Source organism: Macrotis lagotis, chromosome X (genome assembly GCF_037893015.1).
Source record: "Macrotis lagotis isolate mMagLag1 chromosome X, bilby.v1.9.chrom.fasta, whole genome shotgun sequence".
NCBI lineage: Eukaryota > Metazoa > Chordata > Mammalia > Peramelemorphia > Peramelidae > Macrotis > Macrotis lagotis.
Window position 1 is genome coordinate 686951548 of NC_133666.1, and position 22590 is coordinate 686974137.

Sequence of the window (22590 nt, forward strand, 5' to 3'; positions counted from 1 at the left end):
CGCCCCCCCGGCCCCGGCCCCGCCCCCATCGCTCCCCAGCCGGGCGGGGCCGCGGGCGGCGCGCGGTGATGACGTAGGAGGCGCCATGGCGGCGGCCGCGGCGGGCGGCTGGAGCAGCGTGCCGAAGCGGAGGGGGCGGCGCCCGCGGCCGGCGTTGGGGGGCGCGGCCCCCGGGGCCCCCGAGGCGGGCGGGGACGGCGGCGCCGTGCGGAGGCGGCTGGGCGAGGCCCGGTGAGCGCGGGGCGCGGCGGGGGAGGGCGGCCCCGGGCCCCGGGGAGACCCGCCTGGGCTGGGGCGGCGGCGGCGGCAGCGGCCCCGGAGCGCCCGGGGGGCGCCTGGTCGTGCTCACCCCCCGCCTCCGGCCCCGGCCCAGCGCCGCCCCCTCCTCTGCCCGGCTGGAGGCCTTGGGTTGGGGCGCCCCGGGCCCCCCAGCCGGGGTCCTCTCGTCCTGGCTGCCCCCGCCGGGGCGCCCTCCCGGGCCCCGGTCCCCGGCGGCTGCAGGAGGAGGCGCCACGGAGGCCGCGCCGGCACCCCGACACCCCGACACCCCGGCACCCCGGCACCCCGGCACCCCGGCACCCCGCCGCTGTTCTCCGGCCCCGGCCCGGCCGCCCCCCGCACACAGTGCCCGGCGGAACGGGCCGCTGCTGGCCTGCGGTCCGCAGAGTGAGCCCGGGGTGAGGGGACAGGGAAGGCCCTAGTCACTGTGCTTACTTTCACAGGGAGGAGCTGCTGATGTCGGACTTCTGGCATTTGGCGGAGGGTGAGTAATGGGTCACTCATCCCCGAGGACAAGAAAACTGCCCCAAGGCACTGGAAAATCTTTGGTTTTGGCTTGTCTTTGTCTTTCATCTTTAAGAAAATATCATATTTGATGAACTTGGCACTCAAAATTAAGTCCATAATCATTCAAAGGGAAGTCAGCCTGGCGATCCAAAATTGAGCAAGGGAATGTAAGAAACCATTTATTTCCCAGATGCATTGGCCGGCCAAATGATTTTCTCTTTAAGTGCATGCAGCATAGGGAACTAACTGAGTAGTCCATAATTGAATACATCTAGTTGGATCAGAAATCAAGAAGCAATGGATAGAGCAGCAGCCTTGGAGTCAGGAGTACCTGGGTTCAAATCTGACCTCAGACGCTTAACAATTGCCTAGGTGTGTGGCCTTGGGCAAGCCACTTAACCCCATTGCCTTAAAAAGATAAAATTTAAAAAAAAATTAGGGCAGCTAGATGGCCCAACGGATAGAGCACCCTGTAGTCAGGAAGATCTGAGTTTAAATCCAGCTTCATATACTTACTAATTTCCTAGCTTTGCAACCTTCAACAAGTCATTTAATCTCATTACCTTGCAAAAAAAATCAGGAAATCATGCATCATTGTAAATGGTGCTGCAAAAGCCCATCTCTTTTTTTTTTTTTTAACCATTCTCCCCAGTGGTGCTAAATTGGTAATAAGCATCTTACCTTGGAAGAATACAGGTTGTATCAGAAAGATACATGGAAAATGGATGTAGGTTATGTTATACTTATGGCAATTACTTACACACAAAAAGTGGTGTGAGAAACACTGTCCATGACATGATCAGAAAGGGACATGAGTTGGCCAAGTCTTGAGATCAAAAGATAACAGATGGCTAGCCTGCATGGTATTCAAGAAATATAAAAGATTCTACTGAAGATTTATAGAAAGATATGAGCAGCAGAAAAACTATTTAACTATATATTCCCTTTGCCTTAGTGATACTGAAACTATAGCCCATTCAGATCAAAGAGGAAAAGGATTCATATGTATAAAAATATTTATTGCCTTTCTGTGGTAACAGAATTGAAAACTGAGGGGATGCCCATCGTTGGGGACATGGCTGAACATGATATATAAAGAGAATATATTACTACTACTATGCTATAAGAAATGATGAAAGGGATGATTTCATAGGAGTTTTTGCAAAAACAACAATATTGTAAAGATAATCAACTCTGGAAGACTTAATAACTGATGACCAACCATGGTTTCAAAGGTCTCATGATGTAGCTTTGTTTCATACCTACCTCCACAGGTAGATATGAATGAACCCAAAGCATATTTTCTTCTTTTTTTGCTTTTTTAAAAATAGGGGAAACAACAATTGGTACATATTTGTAATGGGTTGTTTTTCTTGCCTTCTCAATGGGTGGGGGGAGAGGAAAGAGAAGAGGTAAAAACATCTAGAACTGAAAATAAAATAATTGAATTCTTAACAAAACAAAATTAAAATCTTAAAAAAGACAGACATGGGCAAGAATCAAAAAAGATATGGAGCTGGAAGAAACCTTAGAAGCCATTTGGTCCAACTCCCATATTTAACAGGGAAGATATTGAGTGTCAGGCAGAGTCAAAAGAGTTGCTTTAGGTCACACAGGCAATTAGGGTTCAAAGAGTGCTTTGCTCTCCCAGATATTCTGACTCCAGAGGCACTAGCCTCTTTCTAGAGAAGCTGTGATCTGCACCAATAGAATATCCAAACTGAGATCAGAGTCCTCAAAGCTCCTAAAAGTGAAAGGAAGTGGGTTCATCATCACATTGTGGTAAAACTGTAAGAGTCCAGAGAAGATTGATATATAGTCAGTGAACAGTTACAGCATGAAAAAAACACAAAATATTTAATACAGAAAAATGTTAAAAGTAAAAAGAGAATGACAAACTTTACATTTGTCCCTTTTCCATAAATCAAGAGACTATAGAGTGGAAGAGTTCATTCTTAAGAGATCAGGAGGCCCATTTTCCTTCAGGGAGGGACTGCTTGTAGAGATCCCATTCCTAATCCTTCTCACATTCCCAGTGCCTAGCCTAAGAGTGACTCCCTCAGAACTGAACACTGATTAGAGAAGTGAACCATCTCTTTTCCTGGCTAAAGAACAAGGAACAATTAGGGGCCATCATTGGTTTATTAAAGGCCTTTGTCTCCTGAATACTGGAATTTTTGTGTCTCTTTTCTGATCGATGTAGCCACATGCCATACACAATGTGGAGGTCCTTAAATGCTGCTTTGACTGGTTTCCTTTCAAAAGGAAGCCCCCCCCCAAAAGATAGGCAAGGGTTTCTGTCTGCTCTGAGGACAGGGTCACATTCCACTCTTAACAAGTTCTGAGGTGCATATCCTGTCTGGAATCCCTGTGAGCTGCTGAGGAATGTAACTTTGTGATTGTTGTCCAGGAAAGCCTTTTCAGCTGAAATCAGTCTTCATAGCTCTTTCGAACACTTGATAATTTGACACTCAATAGCAAACTCTTGAACTGGAACTTTTGTTTCTTGATATTCAGGACTAATCCAGAAGTGCTTTACAAAACCTCTGGAACAAATAGAGGGGGCTCCAAAACCCATTTCAGAAGTCCTTGAACACCTCCACCTGAAACCATCACAGGACCCAGTTGAGGCACCCAGTTCCAACTTGAAGGAAGACTCATTGAGGAGGACAAGTCATTTTAAGTGTGTTTGCTATGGAATTGGGAAGTTTGCTTCATGTGTAATAGCACGCAATCAACTAGCATTTTTACTTCTCTTTCTGGAAAAATTACAGGTAAGGATAGTAAGGTATATTAATAAAGCAAATCAAAATTGAAAGGTCTGCCTGGTTCTGGAGCATCTTGTTTTTCTTTCTTGTGCAGATTCCCAGAAATCACTGCTATATATTTGATCCTCTTTTCAGTGAACTTGAAATTTCAGTTCTTAACACCCTGGGTCTGACTGTTCTTAATGAGAATGAGGTAAGATTTTTATGAATAAGACTATTCCAGGGGAAGTTTGGTGTAGATCTTCTAATCTCTAATCAAGGTTCTGGGAGTCACTTCTCTGAAAGGCTGACTTTCAAACACACTAGAAGAACTCTCCAGTGTAGGCCAGCTCCCAGGTGACAGAACTTCGGACCAGTCCCCTCTGACTGGTGAGATGTCAGGTTCTGCTGTACCAGCACAACCTTCACAAACTCAAGTTGTATTCTGTACCAAAAGAATTCAGAGGACCTTATTAAGAGTGGGATATGTACTTTATACATAGCATTCAAAGATGTTAAAAGTATTGCTGACTCCCCAGTATCCCAACCAGGTCTTTAGTGGTCCAAGTTTCTATTTGAATTTGACTCTAACATGAATGATGAACTCAGGTTGAGTTCCTTTTGACAAATTTGATTGGAGTAGTTTCTCTGAGTGTAGCAATTTCCATTCTACCAGTCACATCATTGCCAAATTTGTCCATAGGAAGGAAAACGGAGTATTGGTGCTGAACCCACCATTTTTTACATGGTCCACTGTGGAACAGCTTTGTATAATAATCTGCTATGGAGTAACTGGTCAGTTGATTCCCTTTCCAAAGTGATGATCATTGGAAATAGTTTCAAAGGAATTGAAGGAAAGTAAGTACAGAAATAATCCTTGTAAAGTTTGAGTTGAAGTTAATTTTGAACATTCTCAGATTGCCCTGGACTGAGTATTTCTACTCTCCCACCGCTGGTCTTCTGGTACTTCTCTCCTAAAATTAGTATTAAATAAAAGCAAACTAAGAAAATGAGCCCCAGAGGCTTTGGTTAATAGGAGATAAAACATGAGGGAATTAACCCTTCTTACAAGTGCTTCTGTTTGGTAAATTTGTAAATGGTTGTAGCTGTCACTGCATTTGAACTGAGAGATTAAAGCCACCTTTGTTGGATCAGTCCTTCCTGGTATAATTATCCACTTGGGTTCAGCATTGGTTCCCACTGAATCTTTTTCCTAAGGCATAAAACCCTGAACGATTAGAACAGGAAGGGTGGCAGCTGCTGAGCAAATTTAACCTTAACAAAAGAAGACCCTCTGCTTCTCTGGAAGGTAGAGGCTGGAGGAATCACCATTGGTTTGGCATATTGTAGAAGGAATCCTGTCTGGTCTGGGTTAGCCTACTTGGCTTCTGATGTCCTTTCAGGTCTAGTAATTTTTCCTCAGCCTAGCTAATCAGTTTAGCAAGTTCTGCCATCGGTTTAGCTAGTCCTCTTGTCCATTAATTTTTGTCTATTTCACTGTGGTTTTATTTTTAGGTTACTATCCAGGATTTTGCAGAAAAATTACCCCTATCTGGCAAAGGTATGTATGCTTTTTATGGTGAGGTTGGGGCCTCTCTTTAGGTCTTACTCATTGTTTAAAAAAAAAACTATATTCAAATTGTATAGGAAAAGGCAAATTAGCCTAAAAATGAAGCCAGAGTTAAGTAACGACATGGATATTCTCTTGAATTCACTAGGTTTGAATTGCAAGGTTACATTTTAGTCCACTGAGACAACACTTAGATTGCCTCTTAGTATCTCTTAAATTTTTTCTCTACTTGTTAAAATTATAGTCAAACATTTCCACTGTTCTTAAGATGCTGAGGCAGGGCGACTAAAGGTTGTTTTTTTTTCAACTGGACACCAATATCTTTTGTTTGAGTTAGAATAAAGGATAACTCTAAAAGACTAAATCTAGCTTTTTTGGCCCTTGAGGGTTAATTGAGTTTTACTTTTGGATTTCTTCTAGATTTTAAAAGGAACAGAGGAAATTGAATTTCCTCAGACATTGCAATACATGGACATATTTAATGATACAGCCATCCATTGGTTTCCTTTACAAAAGTTGAAAGAGCTTCCCAGTGAGATCTGGACATTCCAAGAAGAGCCAGATTATTCAGAAGGTGAACTGGAAATCATCAGGAACCAGAAGTTGACTTAGCCTGTCCTTGGACAACATCAACTCACCATTGTGGCACAGTGGACAGAAGCAAAGAACCAGGAGACCTGGGCTCAAGTCTGGCCTCAGATTCACACTGAGGGACACTAGCCAAGTTATAACCTCTCTGTTCTCCAGACAACATCCACAAGCTTCAGAGGCCACATGCTCTACAACCAAGGCTGAACTCGGAGGACTGTGGCAGAGTATCTGTGTCAATGGAAAGCTAAAAAGCAGCTGACATCTTGATGATTTCAAAGAATCTGTTTCTCTTACCTAGTTGGACCCAGGCTGGAAAAATTTAGAAAGAGGAATTCTGACATGCTGTATCTTCCCAATTGGGAAGGTGTTCTCAATGTTTTATAAACAACCTTTGGAAATAAATGCTTAGCAATTTCCTTTAACTGTGATATCTTGCATGATAGAAAATAGCTGTTGGTCCCCAAGGACAAGAGAAAATTAGGAAGGAAGGCAGCTTGTGTTGAATCTTTATAGTTTAGAAGGGGCATGTTTTTATTTTTCCCTCATATTGTGGATAGGGAGGAGCCTGGGTAGGTAAATTCTTAGGAGGAGGACAGGGCACTGGATTCATCTGGGCTGGAGTCTGGTCATGATGATGGTTTCAATCCTCAGGCCATGTCCACCCCTCAGATGGCTTAGATAAGGAAGCTCAGCCAATTTTCTTGATCACTAGTTTAACTGGATGAGTGTGGTGTGACCTCAGGACACTAGGGCTGTCATACCTGACAACTATTTCCCACAAGACCTAGTGATCTGAGTCTCCCAGCCTACTGTAGATTCAGTAGGGTCCCAGTAAGTTCATTTTTTAAAAAGTCTTTAATAAACCCTTTTTACAACTTTCCTGCTCAGGAGCCACACCCTACTTTGCCATATCGATCAGACTTTGAAGGGACGTCGGGACCCAAGTCTTCTCCCCTTGTACAAACACAACACCCCGGTCAATATAGACCACAATCCGCCCAAAAGTGTACAGCTGTTTCCCTTCATGCCTCTTCCCAATAACAGGCATGAAAACAATGTTATGTTCTTCAGCCTTGGTCTGAATGAGGTCTTTGAAGTTCATGGGCACGGTGCTGGCTGCCACACCTATGCCCCTCTGGGCCATGTTCTCTGCTTCCCGGCGCTCTTGCATGGCTTCATACTGGAAGTCTTTCCTCCGCTCTGTGTGAGTGAGGTAGGCAATGTTTTCCCGAGCTCCAGGTTGCATATAGGCACCTGTGAATGCATGGTGGGGAAGGGAGAAAAAAGGAGATATAAGGACAAGAGAGCAAAAACATAAAGTTGAGGTAACCTGGGGGCTTAATAAAAACATTTTATTAAAGCACATCTGTCAGCTCTTTGCAGTTCAGCACCAAACCAAAATTCGAAAATAAATGCAGCCCTGTACCTTTGGAAGCAATTTAAAAAGAAAGCCCAACAGGTTCACTCCAAACTCAGGTCTGATCCAAAACAAAGTCCACATGACTAAGATAATCACACTTGGAAGGCCAAACCCAGAGTCAGCACTTGGTTAAGAAGTAATGATGCCCAAGTGTACGTCTTGCAACAAAGCTGTTGGCACTCATGGGCAGTGCCACAAAGTAGAAAAGTCTGAGGTTCAAAGGCTATTTCTGATCCCCCTGGGCTGGATGACTAGAAGCAAGTCTGCCAGGTCTCAGAGCCCATTCAGCTATAAAATATGAGCTGCAAATTTTACTGGGTATGCTAAAAATCAGTTACTATTATTACAAAGAAGGCAAATCTGTGCTTTTGATAATATTAGCTGAAGGGAGCTTTAGTTCAACCATACACACACACACACATGTGTGCGTGTGTATGTATGTAGTTAGGTATGAGCATATACTCCATAACAGCAGGCATAAAGATTTACAAATCAAGATGGTACATGTGCCAGGTTAAGTCCAACTCAGATACTTACTGGCTTTATTAGCCTCTCCTACCTCAGTTTCCTCCTCTGTAAAATGGAGATAACAGTTCTACCCTCCCAGGGTTGTTGGGAGGATCCAGTGAGAGAATGTATGGAAGTGCTTTGCAATCCGAGCACTAGATAAATGACAGCTACTTTTGATTCTCTCCTATCCTCATCACAACCTACATGTATTGTTATCTCCCTTTTACAGACCAGTCCAAGGTCACACAGCCAGTGACAAGACATGGGCTGCTGAGCCATAAAGCCAGAGCTCTTTCCTCTGTCCAGTGTGGCCCACAAGGGGAACCTAGCACAGCAGAGAAGATGCTGACAGAAATAGGACAGGCTCGAGTGAATGAAGAGGCCAGTTGGAAATCAGCCCACTTGGGCCAGTCTGAGCGGAGCAACTAATGAGGTAGCTCCAGCTCAGCGCAGTCTTTCAGTCGGGTTCCTTAAGGCTCCCTGTCCCAGATCTTGGATCTACTCACCGACATTGGAAGACACAGCTCTGTTCATGATATCGAGTGCTTCGTTAAATTTGTCCTTTATAGACGGATGTGCCAAAACTTGGTCTGAGAACATGGACTTCCAACCCAGGTACCATTTGGTGATCTCTTCATAATTTGGACTATTACTGAGCCAGGAGCAGAGGACCTGCCAAGGAACCAAAGAAATCACCAGGATGGTCAGAAATGGGCAGAACTTGCAGATGCTACAATGCCTCTCCAGTCACAGCTGTACAAAGAAAAGACCAACTGAATGACTTCAATATGTACTGCCCAATTCCATTTTGCAGAGATAGGGGGTCACATCCAATCCAGCCCCCTTGCCTCTAAGGCATTTTTAACTTTTTTATTAAAATGTCATTCAATTGGATTACAATGTCATTTACTAACTCCAGGACACTTGATTCTCAGCCTTGTGATTAGGCTCTTAATATCTTTTTTTTTTTTAATTTTCTCTTTTCACAGAAAATGAAGTCTAATATGCTATAAACATACCTGAAGCCATTTAGGGAAAAAATGTTTCTCGAGGAGTCCTACTAGGCTGGAGACAGAGATCATCCCTTCCCAGTCAATGACCCAATAAAAAGCATCCATGTGCTGCTGGTGAGGGTTAATGATTAGTTCATTAAGACACATCCCTGGAAGAGAGAGGGCAAGGAAAAATGGTGAGATGACATTAAGAAGGTTCCATCTGATCTTGTCTATGAAGGTTTCCAAGAAAAAGAATTAGGACTTTTTGAGTTTTTTTTTTTTATCTTTTGCAAGGCAGTGGGTTTAAGTGGCTTGCCCAAGGCCACACAGCTAGGTCATTATTAAGTGTCTGAGGTCGGATTTGAACTCAGGTCCTCCTGACCCCAGGGCCGGTGCTCGATCCACTGCACCACCTAGCTGCCCCTAAGAATTAAGACTTTAAAAGGCTGGAGTCCATTCTTGTTAGGAATAAAAGTGGTCTGCTTTAAAGACCAGTTGTGAGCTGGTGATGCATCAGATTTTAAACTTATTTTTTTCAATTAGGAAAACCTATTTCAAAATGTTTTTACCGTAAGCAAGTAGAGGCCACAACTCTGGGATGGGTGTCCCATCCTCAGAATATTCAAAGGAATTTGTTAAAAACAGTTATGAGTGCAGTACGGGGGGGGGGGCAGTCACATGTGCTTTTTGGAGTAAGCTACTCTTTGGAATGAGCCCTTCAGGGCCAATTTCTCTATTTACATAGAGCACCCTTTCATTGGGCAGGGGACTGTACCACTCGGCCCCAGGAGGCTTCCTCAAGCTGGAGGATTCCCAGTTAGAAGCAGACCTTCGGGACTGATTGATGAGCAGCCTCAGCCCCGAGGCAGCAGCCTCCTAACTTTACTTCTGAAGCTCAAGGGACTTTGGCAAGTCACCTGAGCACGTGCAGCCTGTTTCCTGACTTGAGGAGTGAACTTGCTAATTGAGATGAAGCACTAACTTCCCTTCTATTCTAAATCTGCAATCCTATGAAAAAGACAGGGCATCCTGGAAAATTACTAATAATCACTGATGTTTTGACAATGTGAATGTACAGCAAGTACTGGTGAGGTTTAAGTCTCTCATTGGATCCTCACAGCCCTGGGAGGTAGGTGCTAGTCTGATCTCTATTTTACAATTGAAGAAACTGAGGCAAACAGGTGAACAGACTTGGTCAATGTCACACAACTAGGAGTATCTGGTAGAATTTGAACTCGGTTTTTCCTAATAACTCCTGGCCCAGCTCTATCCCCTGGGCCACTTGCTGCCTCTGATCTTGGTAAGATAAGACTATCATACAAAGACTTGCCAAGAAATTCTAGGTCCAGTTCTCAGGAACAGCTAAGTAAACTCAAGCATACAACTTGTGACTCTAACAAAAGAATATTAAAAATACAGAGAAACCTACTCAGACTGGTACAGAGGGCTAGGGAAGAAGCCAGAGCTAAGCAAGCTGCCATCCACAGCGATGACTCCAGTGCAGATCCTGTTGGCATTTGGAGGTAGCCAAGCTCAGGCCTAGCATAACCAACAAGATCAGTAATTTCCTATAAATACCAAAGGACCCAAACTCCTGGCCAGCGACTGAGAAGCTCCACTGGGGGAAGCATCCAGCACACTGTCCAGCACAGGCACAATGCATGCATGGGCTTGTGCTGGCAAGTGTCTCTGGTGTCAGAACAAAAGATGTCAATACATTTTTTAAGGGTAAACAGTTAAAAGAGATAACAAGGATATTAACTCTATTATAGGAAGCAAACATTTGGTCACAAGCCTACTGGCCAGCCCTCCAGAGCCCCTGAAAAGAAGCTGCCCGGCCCAGGGCCCTCCAGGATCATCTCACCTAATTTGGGCACAATGTTTTTGACCATAAAAGCCTCCCAGGAGCCTGGGGTAAACACATCCTTCCAGGGCTGGAGGATAAGCTTGGCCGAGGAATCACTGGGATGCCATTTCTGCAGAGCACTGGATAACTTGTTCCGGATCGGGGAGTACAAAGGCTCCAAGCGTGACTGCATGAGGGGAAGCCAGGGATGAATCCAGGAGTGAATGGGAACCGTGTCTGTCAGAGGGTTCCAATTTTCAACCTGGAGAGGAGCAAGACGAGACAGATTAATTTGACAGGGAGCTTGCCCTATATTTGAGACATTTCTCTGTCGCCTCAGGAAGGGAAATCACTTGCTCCTCCACTCTTAGGCAAGCCAGGGTCCCCCTTGAACCTGCTTCTTCCCTCCATCAAAGAAGGTATCTGCCAAAATTCTGCCTACATAATCGTAGTCCTCCTCAAAATCATACCAAAAAACTGTCAATTCTACAGGACAGATTGAAGGAGAAAGTATGGGTGTTTCAATTTGTAAGGAAACTAGTCCTTCCACACTTCACCGAAGTCCAGCCTAGGTAAAAGCCATACATACACCAAGTGCCCAAGGAGACAAAGATTAATAGAACACAGCCCCTGTTTCCCCTTCTTGGATGTAGATGAAACTAGCACACCCCACCCTCCAACAGTCTGACTTAGAGGGGACAGACAAGGGTAAGCTGGGTAATGTATGGTCCCAATGAGCTCAGATCGCAAAGCAACACTAACCAAGTGTACTCCAAGAATCCAGGGGAGGGAGAGATCCCCAGGTTTGCTCATGGAAGAGGGAGGAGTTGGATCCAAGGGAGGGAGATGAAGGGATAGTCAAAGCCTAGAACCAGCAGGAGTAGATGAAGCAGAGGTCCAAGAGAGCAGGACAGGTTCAGAAGGACCCTCAGAAGATGGGTCCAGGGGCTGGAGACAGACTAGAAAGGCCCAGCATCCAGGGCTGGGGTCTCTGAATTTTACTGGCCAATAGGGAACAACAGAAAACATCCCCATGGGACAGTGACATAATCACTGTGCCTTAGACAGAACAATCTTGCAATGTGTGGGGGATGAGTGACAGGAGAGCGCACAAGGGAAGACCAGCTAGGAGGTTTTCCTAACAATCTACACAAGCAACATGAAGAGCATGAAATAGGTGGGGGTAATAAGAACACTAGGAGGTGAACGACATGAGAGATCCCACATTACGGGCTCTCAGCAAGTTCAGTAGTGTCCTTGGTGGGGTGCTGGTAAGCCTCTCCTGAAGGCCCCTGCTGATGCCCATTACTGCCAATGCCCATTCACTGTACCTCCTTCTGCAGTTTGGGGAAGATAAGCTGGTCCAGTATGTTATCCAAGATCCACACAGGAATAATATGGACCCAACTATCCAAAAAATCCACCATTGGGTCACAGTTCCTCGGCTGCCACTGAGTCACGATATTTCGAACAAAAGGCATCCACATTTCCCAAATGAGCCTAGAGAGTCAGAAGGGGAAGTAAATTACATGAAATGAGAAAAAAACCCATGGCCGCCTCCCTGAAAGCAGATGGTCATTGAGAGGGGCAAGCTTTCACCTTTAGGGACTACCAACTGCTCCCATACTGTTGGGAATGGGCGTTGGCAGGGCAAAATTGATGCTCATTTTAATTCTGGTACCAACTAAGTACTAGGCATCAGGACAGGAAGACAAATGCAAACGAGACAGTCCCTACTCACAAGCACCTCTAAAATGATATACACTTCAAACAGAAAGTTACTCAATACAAATGGATATAAAGAGAGAAGGTGGTCTGGGGGAGAAGACACCAGCCCATGGGGGAATCCAAGAAGGATGAATCTACACGAAGAGACAGTCTGAAGGAGTCAGAAGGGAGGGGGGGAGGGCATTGCAGGCACAGGAGGTCAGAACAGGGGCATGGTGACCCAAGGTGGAGGGCCATTGAGAAAGAACAGAGAGAAGACCATTTGGCAGATCCCAGTGTACAGGAAGCAGAGTCACACCCAATGAGGCTGGAGACAAACACTAGGGTTGGCATGGACAGGAGCTCCGAGAGGATTTAGGGACAATGGGCAGGCCCAGGAGGTGACTGAGAAGGGCTCACGTGGTCAGGTCTGCATTCTGAGACAATTTCCTTGGCAACCATGTATATAGGGCAGACAACGCAGGGAAATCAAGGAGACTCTGCAGGAGGTGAGAAGGACAACATGTACTAAGGGAAGAGTTATGGGAGTGGAGGGGAGCCAGATGAGAGAGACATAGAAATAGCAAGATTTGGCAAATGCAGGGGGAGGGAGAGGGAAAAGTCCAGGATAAGGTGAGGTTAAGAACCTATGGGTCTAGAAGAATGGTGTTCCCTTCAACAGAAATAGGGCAACTTGAAAGAGAGAAGGGTTTAAGATGGAAAGACAAGAGGTTTACTTCTGGACATGGTGAATTTAAGATCTCTAAAGCATCTAGTTTGAAATGTAATATGAGCCACTGGTGACACGGAACTGAAGTGGGGGGGTGGTGGTTAGACTGGGGCTTCTCTGAGGTAAGAGTTAATCCCATGGAAAATAAGGTTCTCAGGAAAAGTACAGATCTTAACCTGGATAAATGGATAGATTTTGGTGGACTTTTTAAAAAATAGGGTGATAACTATTTCATTGTAATCATTTTCCTTTTTAATCTTATGCATTTTATGATTTTTAAAAAATATTCTTTTAGGAATGCTTGTTGCTGTTGACTTAAGAAATAGGCCATGGGTTTTCCCAGGCTGCCAAAGGGATCATGAGACAACAGAAGACAAGCAGTCCTGGTGACATATGGGACCAATCCTTGAGGAACACCTAGAGTTAGAGAGCATGAGCCAGATGGAGACTGAGAAGGGGCAGTCAGAAGACGAGGAGGAGGCAAACCAGGAGACAGAGGAGAGACAATCCAGGAGAGAGTGATCAACAGGGTCAAAAGGAGAGAGGTGGAAAAGGATGAGCAATGAGAGAAGACAGGGGGGTTTGGCAATCAGGACATCACTGGTAACTCTGGAGAGTAGTTTCAGTTGAATGATGACAGCCAAAGCCAAGTGGCAAAGGGCTGTAGAAGAAGGAAAAGAGGAAGTAAGGACAAGTTTCTCAAAGGCTTTGGCAGAGCCAGGATAGTAGCCCAGCCTTCTAGCTATAAGTCGACAGTCTTTTCTGTGACAGTTAAGGAATCAATGAGATGCCCAGGTCCGGCCCAATTCTGCTATCTTAAAAGCATGGCAGCAAGGGAAATTAGTACTTGTGCCTCCCCATCACAGTACAATTGGATTAGGATGGAGGGTGTAGAAACTTCAGAGGAAGAGCACCCTGCCCACATCACCTGTGGAAAGCATCTGCTGCCAGGTCTTGGCCCCCATGAGATAGGATCTGATCATTTTCCAAAAGGCTCTTCCATTTGGCGATGATACCAGTGCCATAAGTGCAGTCCTGAACACAAAAACACACATGGTCGCTTTTGAGAACTCAGGACATCTGCTTCCCTGGCAGTCCTTTCTGGATCAAAAAAAAAACCCAAATTCCTTGTCCCCTGCAATAGTCCCCAAATCTACAGAAGCCTCCAAATCCTCTGCCTCAGGCAACACTGACCTTTAGAGGATCCCAGTCCTTGAAGTAATCTTTCATGAGGGGATAGACAATGGCCACAGCCAGGTCCACCCGGTCAGACATGCGATACTCCTCATAGTACTTATCCTGGAGAGTTTCAAATATCTTGGCACACTCATCCAGTGTGAGTGGATCACTGCAGTCAGGCTGCATCCTTCGCTCACATTCTTCCACCATCTCCAATACCTTACTGAGGTTGGTGATCACTGTCTCTTCATGGGATAGCACCTCAGACATTTTCTCCAGTTCGTGGGTAAGGTTGACAACCATGTCTCTCTCATATTGCAGCTGCCGGTCATTCTGGATGATTTCCTGCTCCGTGATATCAATGAGAAGCTGGAGGTTGTGCTCCAGCTCGGGCAGGGCAAAGGCCTGTGGCTTTACATCTTTGCCTGGTGGTGGCAGCTGCTGCTGCTGGACACCATCCTCGGGGATGTTGTGTTTGTGGCTGATCTGGCTGTAGCTGTAATAAACCTTCTGCTCCCGGCCGGTCATATCAATCACCTGGCAAGCCACAAGGAGAAAGGACAGGATTAACACTGAAGCCCCTCTGGCTGTTCAGGATGCTTGTCTCCTAAACATATTCTGAGGCACAGAGAAGATGACTTTAATGGGGGAAGAGAGGTGGGGAGGGTATAGTATACTGAAAAACCTTTGTAGTAGAAAGTAGGAGACGTGGGGTACCAACCCTGGCTGGCTCAGTCCATACCTGGGGCTGACCCTCAGGATTTTCAAGCATGAAATGGTGAGTCTTCCATTTAAACCATCCTTCCTGTATGTATGTGTTGTACACTGTGTAAATCGTAAAGCCCTTGGCTTTAGAACCCTACCCTCTGTGTATCTCTAGGCTAACCTGCCCATAATGAGACTCAGAGTTAATTTGAAACAATCTCAGGATGCTATCACATTTCAAAATTCACTCTACCTTAACCTGGGAAATCTCCTTCTGGGGGGCAGAGAGTTTCTTGCCAATTCTGCCTTTTGCCTTCAACTCTTCAACTGTCTTATAGGAGTACTTAGGTTTCTTCTTGCCTCCGCTGGGATCTTTCCTCCATTGGCTAAGCTCCTTCTGGAACTCCTGAGAAAAGTGATTAGGTCAGTCTAGAAAAGGAACTGATTCATAATATGATATTTATTGTCAGAGTCTGCTGGAGGAGATGCAGCCTCCATTGGTTAACATTTCCCAACCTACTACATCCTAAAAAAAATCTATTGCACTGCTGGCAGCAGATGCTCCAAGTAGCAGAAACCTTCCTCACCCAGAAGCTTCTATCACATGCCCATCAAAACCAACAAGAATCATAGACAGCATGCTATGTTGACAGCTGTTTTAGAAAGCAAAGACAAAGACAGTTTGCAGACATATCCTGGCAGTCCAAGATTTTGCTGCCAGTCAGGGCCTGCACACTGTTCAGCAGGAGAAGTCAAAGGGCTTCCTACCCAATGACTGAACCCACAATACTAAGGAAATAAAGTGGTGGCGCAGCAGTTAAAACAAAAATACTTGGGGTTCCTTGGAGCCCCCACCAGCTTCCCAGAAGGGTCAGCCACCTCCCTCCCACCTCAGCGCAGGTCCGGTCTCCCAAATTACCTCCTCGGCCTCCTCTTCTGAGTCAACCACAGGGAAGTCTTGCACTGACTGAGTGGTCCGTTCTGAGCCATAGGCGCCCACAGCACCCTTTCCTTTTCTCTGTTTGGCTTCAATTGGATTAATGATACCTGCCAAAATGCACACATAATGTCAGCTTAGTGTCATGGCTCAGCAGAGGGCTCCACTCATTCATGAATGCCAAATCCTGGGGCTCTTTAAAGAAGAAACAGGGCAGCTAGGAGATTCAGTGGAGAGAGCACCAGACCTGAAGACAGGAGGGCCTGAATTCAAACTCAGCCTCAGACACTTACTAGCTGTGTGGCCCTAAGCAAGTCACTTAGTCCAACGGTGAATAAGAAAGGAGGAGAAATGAGGAGGAGGAGGAGGGAAAGGGAAGAAGGGGAAGAGGAAGAAGAGGAAGAGGAAAAGGAGGAGGAAAAAGAAGAAAAAGAAAAGAGGAGGAGAAGGAGAAGCCATGAATATACACCTGTGAAGGACATTTCTCTCTTGGAGATCCCACACTGATGAAATCATAAATCAGGCCCAGTCAAAAATTTTTTTTTACCATTGTTTACTGCAAATATAATGAAGAAAATTTTTTATTGATTTCATTTTATTTATGAGTACCCAGTAATGGGAGCAGCTAGGTGGCACAATTGAACACGAAGGCAGGCCTGGAGGCAGGAAGACTTGAGTTCAAATTCAGCCTCTGATACCTACTTCATGTGTGACTCTTGGGCAAGTCACTTTAGCCTGTTTGCCTCAATGTCCTTAGCTGCAAAATGAGCCAGAGAAGGAAAAAGCAAACCACTCCAGTATCTTTGCCAAGAAAACCCTAAATGGGGTCACAGAGAGTAGGACACAACTGCAAAATAACAAGGTGGTAACAACCTAATTTTTTATATAATCAGTACTTTAAAGGAATCAAAGTTTTTTTTTAAACTCTGCAATCAAGGATTTCCATAATACAGACAGGTTCTCTCCTGACCTTATTCTAAGTTAACAATTTCATAATATATTTAAATATATTTCAACTAGTTCTCTTTCTAGAGTCTTAATTTACATCAGGTTTCAATGCTATATCCCAATAAAAATTTTAAAAAGGAAAGAAAAAAACCCATTGCTTTCCCAATGCACACCCATCTGACTTCTTTAATACCTTGCGCATTCTTTCCCAGGCCCTTTCCTGGGACATAGCCCATCTTCTGCAAAAGCTTCTGTCCTATTCCTTTGGTGTGCCTTTCCCAGCTGCCGAAGTCTGTGAAAGATTTGGCTCCACCTACAAATCCTTTCTGGCTAGGTTTAAAATTGCCACCCTGCGGAGAGAATAAAAAAACACAATATAAAAGAAAGAAGGTTTAGCAATGACTGAAAAATCCTGAAAAGTTTTGCTCAATCCAAAAATTAATTTGCAATTTTAATGGAGAAATAGGAGGAAATGTGGTTGCATTCACTGTATTCATAAGAACTGAAAGGGATCTCACAAAAATAAAAGCTGGAGAATCTTTATTTCTCCCCCCTTGATGGCTACACCAGTGCACCAGGCTCTTAGCTCTAAGCTAAACAGTGGGCATGGCCCTCTGAGGGTGTGAGCACCTTCCCAACTCTGACAAAACCTTACTGTTTTTAGCTTTTTTGGTCCAAAATCTTTAGGGAAGTCCTCCTGCTTAACAGGCTTCTCTTCCTCATCGGAATCCTCCTCATCTGCGTCCTCAGCAGCCTTCTTCAGTCCAGCACTAATGAAATTCACCGGAGCAGAAAAATCTCGGGAACTGCAAACAAACCCCAAAACACGAAATCGTAAAGATTGCTCTTGAAGAAGAATCGTCACGTGACAGGTGTCACTGCTACCACAGATGAGGAAAGGCTGCATAGGAAATGGGCCGGCATAGGGCTACAAGATAGCTTTCCAGGGATTTGTTTTAAAAGATGATCATCCAATTTAAAACCAAGGAACACCAAATGGGACTCAGATAATTGCAGTCTAGTAAAAGAGACATCTAAAGTCCAAAGAACACAGCTTAGCTCAAAAAATTCTAAGTATGTGCCCCAGGTTCAAATTTGAGCCTTGTAAACAATAATTTTAATGAAAAACAATCAAAGATCCAAAGAATTTATTCATTTAATGTTCTCTGTTAAATATTCCACTTTACTAATTCATCCCACTGGCTCCATTCCAAAAAATCCACAAGTCTAAATGATCATAACAGCAAAAATAGTCAACTAAAAAGAATCTTCTAGAATAAAATCACTGACAAAAAAAAGTGGAGCCTTATCAAATGTCATGTGAGAAGTATTTAGTCATTTGGGGAAACAAAATGCTACAAAACTGACTATCCATCAGATTAAAACATGAAAATTCAAGGGCATAAGAAATTAATGCCATAATAAATATGAGAGTGATTTTAAAATAGCCTATTTCAGGGACATTTTAGAAAGTATCATCTAATCTCAGCTCTTTACTGAAAAAATAAAATTGCATTGGGCAGTCAAAAGAACTCAGGAAAATCACAAAAATAAAAGAACTAAAATCACTTGACATGACAGAATGGGACGTGTGAATCAACAGACTAATATAAAGTCTATGTCACCAGAGGGCACCTTGCACACAGAACCCTTAGCCTTCTTGAAGTGCTTATCCAAACTCTCCTCTTGTTGCCTTTTGTAATTAACCCCACACACCAGGAAGAAGCTAGTCAATACTACCTCCCCTTCCTCAAATTATGGGGCATTTCCTCACCTGTGTATACCTGTTGCAACCCCCCCCCCCCAGAATGTACATTCCCTGAGGGAAGGAACTTTCCCCCTTGCACTTCTCTCAGTACCTCCAGCACCTTGCCACAATTCCTTCAATAGCTGGTCCTTAATGGAAGTTTTATGAATGAATACCCATCTGAATCTGTGGATCTCTAAGGACCCTTCTAGCTTGAATGGTCTATATACCTAATTCATCAATTCATAATCAATGGCTGCAGAACTGAGTACACACCAACTCTTTATCTCAATATCAATACTTTCTTCAATGGAGCTCACTGGCCTGACAATAATCTATACATTAGGGAATGATGACCTGCCCTGTCCCAGTTGGCACTACACATTGTCTCCTGAAAGAATAACTGAATCAGAAGGGAAGTATACTTGACTATATCAAATTTCCTCATGGCTGCACCCAGAAGCAGCTGGTCTCATATGGTAAATCCCAGTACCGTTTGCCTCCAAAGCTGGGCCGTTCATCTTCAAGGTCCCGCTCAGCCCACACTCCATATGTGGCCTCCTCCTTGGTTTGCCAATGACGCTGACGATTTGGGTTGAATTCGTTCTGGAGGTCCCAGTCCGTGATCTCAAAGTTCTCCATCTCATCTTCTTCCTCATCAATGGCTCCTTCACCTTCTCGGTAGAGATGAGACAGCGACATGGTGGCAGCCCTGAAGAGAGGGAGAAAGCGATAAAAATGGCAAGCTCTTGTGACCAGCCCTAAACGGGAATCCTGTCGACAGAGTCTACAATAATTGACCCTGCAGTTGCCTCTTGATGAAATATCCTGATGAAGAACTACTGACCTTTCATCACAATTAGCGTCTAATGCCAGAAAGTCCTAATTAGTAGGAAGCTCTTCCCTATGTCAAGCTGATACTACCTTCTTGTCACCTCTATTCACTGGAAATAGTTCTGACCTCGAGGACCAAGCAAAACTGAGGCTGATCCCTCTTTCCTATGAGAGAACATAAAATATTTGAAGTTCCCAATCATGTTCCTTTTCCATGCAAATAATCAACTATATTAGTTTTATCCAAACCCTTACCTTGGTGCCTTTTGTAACTAGCCACACTCATCAGGGAGCTATCTCCCCTTCCTCAAATTATGGTGTATTTCCTCACTGTGTAAACATGATGCAACCCCCCCCCCCCCCCCCCCCCCGAGAATGAACATTCCCTGAGAGAAGGAACTTGCCCCCTTGCCACTTCTCCAGGTACTTACAGTAGTACCTTGCCACAATGCCTTGAATAGCTGGTCCTTAATGGAAGCTTTCTGAATAAATGAAGAATGACGATCAGAATCTGTAATCTGCGTTTCTAAGGACCTTTCTGGGTTGAATGGTCTATATAATTACTCATTAATTCGTAATCTTTGGGTGCAGAACTTTATTTCAATATTAAAACCATTTTAATCAGTGGAACTTGCTTTCAGACTTCAATAAATTGAAGGCACATTAGTTAGCTTACTTATTTAAAAACAACTAAGACAAAACAGGCATTTGTGACACCTCAAGTATGAGTTGAAGGAATTGGAGAAAGGAATGGAAGTAGCTTAAGAAGGCAGTGTGGTATAGGATGAGAAAGCCCTGGATTTAAGAGCAAAACCAAAAAAATCTGCAAGCTTATCCCTCATTTTGCAAAGCAGGACACTGAGTCTTCCAGGAGGAAGAGACTTGCCTAAGGATAACAAGGGATAAATAGTGGAAACATGATTCAGAGGTCATTCCGAATGTTTCTGAGAAATCTTCAATTGCTTTCATTTGTTTGGCTTAGTACACATAGCTCATTCCAAGTTTGGACTTCAGAGAAAGTCCCTAGTGAAACACAACTAAATTGTCTAGAAAATGTTGTTATTACCTAAACGTACAACGGAGGATTTACCTAACATGCACCTTGGACAATAAGTAACTTAACCTTTCTGTGTCCTTCCTCAGGAAAGTAAGTGTTGCATCTATTTTCAAAGAGTGGTCCAGGGCAGCTGGGTGGTGCAGTGGCTAGAGCATCAGCCCTGGAGTTGGGGGGACCCGAGTTCCAATTTGACTCCTGACACTGTGTGGCCCTGGGCAAGTCATTTAACCCTGATGGCCAAAGAAAGAAAGAAAGAAAGAAAGAAAGAAGAGAGAGAGAGAGAAGGAAGGCAGAGGAAGAAAGGAAGAAAGAGAGAAGGAAGGAAAAAAAATAAGGAAAGAAAGAAAAGGACAAAAAAGAAAGGAAGAAGAGAAAGAATAGAAGGAAGTTAGGAAAAGAGAGAGAAAGGGAGAGAGAAAAAGCGAAAGAGAGAGAGAGAGAGAGAGAGAGAGAGAGAGAGAGAGAGAAGAAGAAGAAGAAGAAGAAGAAGAGAGAGAGAGAGAAGAAGAAGAAGAAGAAGAAGAAAGAAGGGAGGGAGGGAGGGAGGCGGCGGAAGGGCTCCGGGGCCGCCTCCAGCCGTGACTGCGGCCCGATGACAGGCCCGGGGGGGGGGGGGGTCCCCGCCGGGGCAGATCGCGCTCTTGCTCCCGGGCTCCCTCCCCCGCTCCCCATCCCCCCGCCTGCGGCCCCCCGGGAGGGCCCCGGGGCTGCCGGGGGGCCCGGACGCTCGGCCGCCGGCCCTCCCCTCCCCCTCTCGCGGGCCCCGGCGCTCCCCGTCGCCGCCCCGGGCCGGCCGGGCGCCGCCCTCACCTCTCGGGGCCCCGGGTCGGGCCTCGCCGCGTCCCCGCCGCCGCCGGCGCCTCTGGAGCCCCCACGTCCGCCCGCACCGCCGCCGCGGAACCCGGCCGCCCACCGAGGCCGAGGCGCGGCGCGCCGGAAGTGACGCAGCCCGCCCCACCCCGGAAGCGGGGAGGTTGCTGTGGGAACCGGGGAAGCCGGCCCTAGAGCGGCCTCGTCTCTATGGCTTCGGAGGCCTCCAACGGGAGAGGCGGGGGGCGGGGCCTGGCCGGCGGGGGCGGGGCCTGGCCGGCGGGGGCGGGGCCTGGCCGGCGGGGGCGGGGCCTGGCCGGCGGGGGCGGGGCCTGGCCGGCGGGGGTGGGGTGGGGAGGCCGCGTGGAGCCCTGGCAATGGGACAAGGTGAGGTTCAAGTCCTCCAGGGCACAGGGAATGGCAAGTCAGGGCCAGGCTGCGAAGAGCCTCAGGGCCAAGCCCTTTATCTGTGGGAATAGGGCTAGGTGGTGCAGTCCTGGAGTCAGGAGGGCCCGAGTTCCAATCCGGCCTCAGATAGCACATCCCGACCTAGCTGTGTGACCTTGGGCAAGTCGCTTCACCCCGCTGCCTTAAATAAATAAAATGATACAAAGGGGGGGGGCAGCATGTGACGTGATAAGACCCAGCCTGAGAAAACTCAGCGTGGCCGCCGAGTGGGGCATAGCTCAGAGCCGGGGAGGCGGGAGGCCGTTTGGAGGGGATTGCAGTGATCAGACAGGACGGATGAGGATCACAGTGCACACAAGATCGGAGGATGGAAACATCTGGTAAAAATGGATATGGGGGGCAAGACTGAGAGATCAGGGAAGACTCGGGGTTATGGCCTTGGGTGACCGGGGAAAATGCTTCTCTAGTGATGGGAACGCTCAGGTTTGGGGGAAGGGTCATTTCTGCGGCCCCTTCCCATCTTTCTAGTCTTCTTATACCTTACCTCTCCCCCCACACACACACACTCTAGGAGACACGTCCCCTTGATCCAGCCACACCGGAGTCTTCCATTAAGAACTCCCACCCAATAAAGCCTTTTGGAACCTCAGGTGTTTCCCTGGTTGCCCCTTTTGTCTAGAATACCTTCTTTTCTCATCACCCCCCCTCCACCCGACTTACTTCGAATCTCAACTAAAGTTTCTTTTTGCTGACTGATTCATTGCTCAGACCAAGGGCACTAGGAAAACGATGGTCCAGTTGCTTCCAATGGACACCATCAACCTTTAGGTCACAGGGAGACCAACTGACCCTCCTGGATCCTCTCCAAGCAGCCATGGAGAAAAGATGTGACTCGGGAGTAGAGACCCTCATTTACTTTGGGCTTCTTCCCCCCTCCCACTCTAGACTTGTGACCATGAACAGACATCGGTTCAATGTTATGGTTGAAAAGCATTCTGAGCAGTCACGGAGTCACAGACTGAGACGTTGGGGAACTCAGAGCAGTTAGGTGGTGCCAGGGAAC

General features: G+C 46.0%; 2 protein-coding genes across 3 annotated transcripts; one reads left to right on the top strand and one right to left on the bottom strand.

Moving 5' to 3' along the window:
• Positions 1-26: 26 nt before the first annotated feature.
• SRRD (SRR1 domain containing) lies at positions 27-8459 on the top strand. Its single transcript, XM_074206184.1, has 7 exons — positions 27-231; positions 723-763; positions 3304-3560; positions 3649-3747; positions 4237-4391; positions 5049-5094; positions 5524-8459. Exons 1-7 carry the CDS (start codon positions 86-88, stop codon positions 5713-5715), a joined length of 936 nt encoding a protein of 311 aa, XP_074062285.1. The 5' UTR covers positions 27-85; the 3' UTR covers positions 5716-8459.
• On the bottom strand, positions 6531-22108 carry TFIP11 (tuftelin interacting protein 11). 2 transcript variants are annotated; one of them, XM_074206172.1, is made up of 13 exons: positions 22072-22108; positions 18912-19130; positions 17327-17477; positions 16865-17021; positions 15706-15833; positions 15040-15192; positions 14097-14618; positions 13831-13937; positions 11797-11965; positions 10484-10727; positions 8644-8786; positions 8131-8296; positions 6531-6948 (listed from the first exon to the last, which is right to left on the bottom strand). In XM_074206172.1, the coding sequence occupies exons 2-13, from the start codon at positions 19118-19120 to the stop codon at positions 6593-6595; spliced, it is 2505 nt and encodes an 834-aa protein (XP_074062273.1). In that variant the 5' UTR covers positions 19121-19130; positions 22072-22108; the 3' UTR covers positions 6531-6592. The 2 variants fall into 2 exon arrangements, with proteins under 2 accessions (XP_074062273.1, XP_074062272.1); XM_074206171.1 differs by lacking the exon at positions 22072-22108 and adding an exon at positions 21120-21233.
• Positions 22109-22590: the final 482 nt, after the last annotated feature.